The sequence below is a fragment of the Papaver somniferum genome, unplaced genomic scaffold (assembly GCF_003573695.1).
Source record: "Papaver somniferum cultivar HN1 unplaced genomic scaffold, ASM357369v1 unplaced-scaffold_115, whole genome shotgun sequence".
Taxonomy (NCBI): domain Eukaryota; kingdom Viridiplantae; phylum Streptophyta; class Magnoliopsida; order Ranunculales; family Papaveraceae; genus Papaver; species Papaver somniferum.
Genome location: NW_020620492.1, coordinates 631204 through 639212, shown reverse-complemented (window position 1 = coordinate 639212; position 8009 = coordinate 631204). Strand labels below are relative to the sequence as shown.

Genomic DNA, 8009 nt, shown 5'->3' with positions numbered 1-8009 from the left:
ACGTTTCTTGATGAAGCGTGTTTATAATATGCGTCTGAATGAAACGGAGGTATAATGCGCGCTTGATTGAGACGTAGGTATAATTTACGCCGGACAAGGAACGGAGATGGAAAGTGCGTTTGGTGGGACGGAGATAGAAATTGCGTCTGGATGGGACGGAGATATAAAGTGCTTCTGGGTGGGACGGAGATACAAAATGCACCTGGTGAGATGTGTTTAATTAGTGGGTTTGATTAGTAATTGCTAAAATGTTATTAGGTATAATCATGTAATGCCCCACAGTTCATTGACTAAAGTGTTTAGAACAATATGTTAAAGTGTTTAGAACAAATTGCTAAAGTGTTTAGAACAGACGCACATTAAAACAGCGTCCCAACTAGGCGCACATTAAAACAGCGCCCCAACCAGGCGCACATTAAAACAGCGCCCCAACCAGGCGCACATAATACAATTACGCTCGGTCTGGGGCGTATGTATTACATCCGTTTGGTCCGGCGGTGTTTATAAATACGCCTCATTCATACGCTCTTTATACATCCGTCCCAATATCATGCGTTCTTTATACATACGCCCGGTGTGAAGCGCTCACTATACTCCCGTCTGGATTCATACGCTCATAATAACCCCGTCCCACTATAACTGATTTTAGTCTGGGTCGGCGACCAGATTTGGTCCCAAACCCTAATTATCTCGACTAAATATAGTTTTAGTCCGTTCCATTACGGCTGGTTTTGAGACCAAATTTGGGTATAGTCCCCAAATTTGGTCGTGACTGTGGATGCTCTAATACTGCACCATGAAGTATAACATACGTACTATCGTCAGAAACAAGACTACTACGACCGTAAAGAACTCCAACATATGAAAAACACGGCAACCAATCAAAAACAAATCAAACAATTTTTTTAAAAAAAAGAGGAACTTGGGTTGCTTCTCACGGAATGGGAATGCACTTGATGATTGTGGGTAGTTGTCGTATCACTGAAGCTGGTCCATGGAGCTGTCACTGTTCGCAAGGAAGGTTAAACTGAAGCAATATGGATCTGGGAACCTACAGGCAGTGCCTCAAATTTAAACTCTCCAACTTACAGCTGGTAATCAATAGTAACGGCATCTCGAATTTTAGATCAAGCCATTGATCACAACTCAAGTCTCCATCGAATGGGTCTGATTAATGTTGTTATGGCTTCACTGCTATCGTGATCTCTAACAACTATTTCACTCCATATCAAGGTGAAAAAAAATGGCATTTCAAATTCATCACCATTTATTTTAAGTCACCAATTGTTGTTTGGCATTAATGGTCCCATAGCAAAGGATCTGAAGGCAAAAGACAGAGACTTAACAAAATTAAAATCTTAAGTATAAGAACCATGTGTCTTAATGAATGATGGTTTTGGATTAATTTGGTTCATGGATTTATTATATATTTGCAGGTGTGTACATGGTTATTCTCATGTAGTGAATAACTACTTCACTCACTGCAAAATTGGATGACATTGGTGGAACCTTACCCCCAATATGTCCTTTTTATTTTCTAAAAAGGTTAAAAAACAATCTCTTTCTCTCACTCTGTCTCCGTTGGTTCATTTCTTAGCTGCAGGATGATTAAGAGGATATCTTCTGATCAAATATATGATAGCACGGGAACATGAAGTTCAACTTCTAAGTTCTAACAAACATTTCAAATATGGAGTTATTGCAACACCGCATTGCAGACTTATGATGTAATCTATGGGAGACAAAGGAAATTATATGTTATTGGCGTGTTTGATTGGGAGGAAAGGAATTCTATTCCCATAAATCATATTCCCAAAAAAGGAGAAATCCTAAACTCACCGGGTTTAGGATTCCATTACTTTGTGGGAATCCTATTCCTAACCAATTTCTAATCCTATTTACCGAACATGGATTGAAATAGTATTCCCCGTAAACTGATTTCATTCCCCCAACCAACCATCATATACGGGTCCCAATATCCTTTTTTTATTATATTATAAATTGTTCCCCGAATTCTATTAATTGCAGTTGGCCGAGTGGATTTGGAGGAAGATTTTTTTTCCAATTTTTTCAATCATGCTAATTTAATCTTTTTATTATGCCAATAGTATATTAATCTTTCCGGTTGGCCGAGAAAAAAATTTGACGTTGAAGAATTCCGAATTGGGTATATTAATTTAAATACCCTTAGTTTTGAACCTTCAAAAATACTCCTATGACATTATAAATATATTCCTCCTCTTATATATAAAATTTATCTTTTTAAAAATAAACTATTTTAGTAATCTATTACACATAACTTTTTTTTTTAATTTCAAAAAGCAATAATTTTCTTTCTCAATCACTTCACCACCGACGGCAATTCACCACCACCACCACTCCACAACCACCACCACCACTCCACAACCATCACCAACATTCCACCATCACAACTCCACCACAACTCATCGTCATCACCGCCACCGTAATTGCGACCACCATCTCCTCCAAATCCACCACCGTTGCGGCCAAGTTGATAAAAAAAATTGAAAATTTAGAAATAAGTTAGGTCCAGAATTTTGTATCAACAATCGAAGTTGATCCATTTTTTTGTATCAACAACCAAAGTTGACACCAAATTTTGGTGTCAACAACCGAAGTTGATATCATATCTGGTGTCAACAATCGAAGTTTTTACAAAGATTGAAAACTTGGAAATTAGTTAGGTCAAGATTACGTGTTAACGTCGCAAGTTGACACCAAAATCTGGTATCAACAACAAAAGTTGATCCAAATCTGGTATCAGCAACAAAAATTGATCCCAAAACTGGTGGCACAACCACCTCCATCGCCGACATCACCAACACCATCACCACTTCCAGCATATGAGATAATAAATGATATGACTTTCATCCAAATTTTTATTAATATTGAAAGGGTATTTATATGATTCAAAATTAAATGGATTAGAAAATGAGGGGTATAATTATTGATGAATAAGGATATTTGTGAAATCCATAAAAGAGAGAGATATTTATAAAATTTTCATTTCCGAATTTAGGTATATATTATTACCCAATAATTTTATCAGCGTATAGCAGTGACATGAACCCTATGATACCAATATTGTACTTGACCAACTAGCTTGATATTTTTTAGATCATGACCTGAAATTTTACGTAAGAATGACTTACTAATTCTTACAGTAAAAAGGGGGGAAAAAAAAGGTGTTCCCAGAGTATGATACCCATACACTTTTCCATCTTATGGATCGCTAGAAATAATGATTCAACAACCGGACCACGTACACAACCGGACCTTCACCATGCGATGCACATATACTTGGTTATTATTGTTTTTTCGAGCGAGTATGGGACAGGAATACACATCCGTTAATGGGAAATATGATTATTGCTTCACTTACACTTCTAAACTAGTAAAGTTAGCATCATGTCATCACTTTTTTTAAGCTCTTTTTATAAGCAAGATCAGATCATATGATTATCCCCAAATATTCATAGATTAGTTAAAGATTAAACAAATAGTTTGTTTTTCGGTTTTAAGAATCCAATGTAAAAACCTTCTTCCTCGAACTTTAACTCACTCGCATTCTTTCGCTAATGGGGTGCGAGATTGATTAGGATGTACCAATTCAACACAAAAACTGTTCTGTCCTATATGAAAATTTGTTTTGTCTTATTATAGTTTTGGTACACCCCCACTTAATTTGGTACCTCATTAACAATGTTGCAAAAACTTTCTTACGTGGAATTTCGTTTAAGTTTCGTCAACCTAGGGGGCTTCAAAGACCTTGGTAATGAGCAACTAGATCTTCTATATAAGGTTAAAATTTGTCTTTGAATGTTAGCATTTTCATGTGAATTATGGTGTTCTCAATTCAAAGTAAATACACCAATAAACACAACGTCATCATGGTTCTCAAAATTCAATATAGAAGTTGTGTCTAGCATTTTCTTATTTTTTTCTCATTGAGTTTTCAAAGTTCAGATTAATAGAAAAAGCTTCATATACATCTGATTTTCACAAGTGATTGCTCACTGCACTATGCGGAAAATATCGTCTATTTAAATAAAACACTGGATTTAATGATTCATGCAATTCAGCGACTTGAGAGTTACTCCCTCCGTCCTTATTATATAGGCGGAGTTTTGAAAATTTGTAGTCCCATTAGATAGGCGGATTTTCAATTCCGAAATGTGTTTTTCAATGCATTGCCTTTATTTATAATAAGTAGTTATCACGGTAATTAAGTTAACGTTTCTAATGTTGGAAATTGTACAAAGGGCAAAACAGGAAAGAGGAGGGATCTGTATGAAATCAAAATTTTTTCTTATTCTAAGAGAAACCCACATCTCCGCTTATACACGGAGGAAATAATAATTTATATTGTGTAGGGGTACATATATACTAATCTCCTACAAGTTTCAAATGAATACGGATCACTATACAAATATACAGGTAGTATTCTCTTGATTAACCGGAGGAAACCCAGTTCGACTATGAACCACATTCCACAAAAGATTACAAGTACCAAATTATGTGAACAACCATTCAATCAAATGATCTGGCAACCGCTTTCAGCAGCCTTGTATTTTTAGGGCCAAACCTAACGGATTGTAGACTAGGCACCACCTATGGACTCACAGAAGTCTTGACCGGCCGGCAGTTTGTCGCCTATTCAGAACAGCTGCAGCATTTGGCACACAAGCACCAAAAGATATTCCCAATTTTTCCATCTCGATTACCGTGCAAGGAGACACTCTGGGTCCCACAGGAAGAAAACCAGGGACCAAAATCGGCCCCACAAAATGTAGACTTCTCATATTGCACGCCAAAACCACTTTGAAATTATTAAAAAGAAAAAATACTAGGCCCCGCCACCCTCCTTGCCCCCTCAACGGCCAAACTCAACAAAAACCTGCACACAGGGTCCGTACACCCGTACACCGACCCGCATACCCATGTTAGTTGTTACCATTTTACATTACCTACTCCCACACGTTCATCTTGCGTGTAAATAATAACTACCGGACCCGGTTTTCCTGACCTAGTCAAGCACGTCTCACTCTCACACATCAATCAAATCACTCACATTTATAATCAATTAGACCCGTTACCCGTACAATTAACTCATTTTCTTAACCCGGGTACAAAACGGCATCCACCTCTCAAAAGTACTTCTATACACCTCAGCCAGACTTAAATTCACACATCCTCACTCTAACAGCCGTTTGTTTCACAGTCTTGATATTTTGCATATATAAATCTTGACTTTGGCTATATCTATATATATATATATATATTTGATGGGGATCAAATTCTTTCTCCCAAGTCCCAAATCCCAATCTCTCTAGGGTCTAAAAAAAGCTCTGTTTTTCTTTTTTTTTTCTCTGTTTTTTTTCTTTCTCTTCATCCTATGTAACTACTGCTGCTGCATTATACAGAGAATCAAGAACAGATTTAAGGACTATAATCTCTGCTGCATTTCATCAGTTTCATTCATATAGGTACATTCAAAAGTCCATCAGAACAAACTTGTTGTTTCTTCCACACTTAAACAGTGTACTATTTCCTTTGAATTTTCTTGTTTGAATCAACAATGGAAGCTGCAGCATCACCAAATTTCTCATTCCATCATGATAATAACACCCAACTTCTCCTTCTTCAAGAACAACAACACCACCCAGTAGAAACATCATCATCACCATTAACAAAACCCATCAAGAAAAGCTTTGTCAAGTCATTAACTTCGTTTACTAGTACTCCAAGTCATCATTCTTCCTCATCATCTTCATCTTTCAAAGAAGATACTTACTTAGTATCAAACCTCAAATCATCAGAACTCAAATCCTTGAATGAACTCAAACAAAAACTCATCTCATCAAACACTCATGAACATGGTGATTTATCAATGTGGGGTGTTGATTTACTCAGCGGAGATGAAAGAGCTGATGTTATATTACTAAAGTTCTTAAGAGCTAGAGATTTCAGAGTTCTTGATTCATTAACAATGTTAGAGAAATGTTTGTGCTGGAGAAAAGAATTTGGTGCTGATTCAGTTGTTGATGAGATACTTGGATTTAAAGAACTGGAAGGGTTGGTTGCTTATATGCATGGTTATGATAAATCAGGACATCCTGTTTGTTACAATGCGTATGGTGTTTTCAAGGATAAGGAAATGTATGAGAGGATTTTTGGTGATGATGAGAAATTACAGAGGTTTCTGAGATGGAGAGTTCAAGTATTGGAAAGAGGGATTAAGTTGTTGCATTTCAAACCTGGTGGGATTAATTCAATCATTCAGGTGACTGATTTGAAAGATATGCCGAAGAGGGAGCTCAGAGTTGCTTCTAAACATATTCTTTCATTGTTTCAAGATAATTATCCCGAAATGGTTGCTCTGAAGGTATGATGATCTTTTGTTTATTCATAAATTACTGGATATAGTTCGATTTCTGGAGTTATATTAATGGTGTTGTTGCTTTTTTATGTTTTTCTCTGCAGGTGTTTATCAATGTGCCATGGTACTTCAGTATGATATATTCGATGTTTAGTCCTTTCCTTACTCAAAGGACTAAGAGCAAGTTTGTGATTGCTAGAGAAGGATATGTTGCTGAAACTCTATACAAGTATGTAGCTAAAATCTATCTCTGATCTGGGTTTTGTATCATTTGATGAATTCTTGATGATGATGATTTTATCAGGTATATCAAGCCTGAAAACATACCAGTTCAATATGGTGGACTGAGTCGACCAGGTGATTTTCAGAACGGTTCACCTGTACCTGCAACTGAGTTTACTGTCAAAGGTGGTGAGAAAGTTAACTTGGAGATTGAAGGAATTGAGGTGAGTTAGTATTTCTTTTTCTTGCTTCAAGTTGGAAATTTAAGCTCAAAAGTATGAACTCACTGACTGAGTTGACTCGGTTTGTAGGGTGGTGCAACCATTACATGGGATATAGTGGTGGGAGGATGGGACGTGGATTACAGTGTTGAGTTCATACCAATTGCTCAAGGAAGCTACACAATCGCAGTTCAAAAGGTGAAGAGAATCACCGAGTCGGATACTGAACCGATTCATAACTCTTACGCAGCAAAAGAAGCAGGGAAAATGGTACTGTCAGTTGATAATTCGTCTTCCAGAAAGAAGAAAGTTGCTGCTTATCGATATTTTGTTCGCAAACCCATGTTTTAAATTTAATTAATCCATCAAATAAATTAGTGGTTTAATTAGTTGTTAATTAATTAGGTTTTGTACTCTGTATGGTCCTTTTGTGATGTAAAAAAACTAAAAAGTTGGATTATGGAATGTGGATTATGGGTCTGGTGTCCTTTAATTAGGACTAATTAAAAAGGTGATTATCCCATGCTGCTGGCTTTCTGTGTGGGAAATCAAATCTATTTTCTGATCTGATGACATTTTTCTTGTTTGTTGTTGTGTTTGGTTTGGAAGGGTAAAGAGAAAGTGAAAGACACGAGACATTGACAAGTCAGAGAGACTTGACGGACTCTCTGACTTTGTTGATATGATGAGTGAGTTTGTTTCTTCCAAGGTAAAGACTAAAGAAGAAAATAATTAACATCACAAGAGTTAAAAGAAGGGAAAAGGACTTTACTATTAAAAGCTACACCGATTGGTGCGAGTCTTTTAACCAAGGAGTGAGTATGACATTGGCCATGAAAGAAGGGGTCAATTATGGTTAGGTTGCACTTTCTTTGGCCAAACTATGCTTACATTTAGAGGTTGGTCATGGTAAAGTTCAAATCCAAAGCCTCTTGCAACATTTATGTCATTGTCACCTATTTTGCTATGTCGACAACCACCGAATAACATGGAAACCAGACAGCGAGTGGCTTGGCAAATCATGTAACAGATGAAATTAAGTTTAGTCGCTTTCTTTCAAAAAGTCTTGAACCACGTAATCCCAATCTTTCTTAACCAAATTTTTCTAAAGGACTCTATGATACATGTAATTACGATTTAGTTAATTAATAAATACATGTCTCAAA

The 8009-nt window shown here is 36.6% G+C and overlaps 1 protein-coding gene across 1 annotated transcript; it reads left to right on the top strand.

Annotated features, from left to right (window-relative positions):
- Nucleotides 1–5323: 5323 nt before the first annotated feature.
- Nucleotides 5324–7366, top strand: LOC113328995 (patellin-6-like). Its single transcript, XM_026575975.1, has 4 exons — nucleotides 5324–6406; nucleotides 6505–6629; nucleotides 6705–6846; nucleotides 6934–7366. Exons 1-4 carry the CDS (start codon nucleotides 5600–5602, stop codon nucleotides 7192–7194), a joined length of 1335 nt encoding a protein of 444 aa, XP_026431760.1. The 5' UTR covers nucleotides 5324–5599; the 3' UTR covers nucleotides 7195–7366.
- Nucleotides 7367–8009: the final 643 nt, after the last annotated feature.

What these genes read in the sequence shown, in the direction of transcription:
- LOC113328995 (XM_026575975.1), top strand. Translation starts at nt 5,600, where the DNA reads ATGGAAGCTGCAGCATCACCAAATTTCTCATTCCATCATGATAATAAC. An exon ending in CCGAAATGGTTGCTCTGAAG is followed by an intron (nt 6,407 to 6,504) that starts GTATGATGATCT and finishes TTTTCTCTGCAG; the next exon opens with GTGTTTATCAATGTGCCATG. An exon ending in TGGAGATTGAAGGAATTGAG is followed by an intron (nt 6,847 to 6,933) that starts GTGAGTTAGTAT and finishes CTCGGTTTGTAG; the next exon opens with GGTGGTGCAACCATTACATG.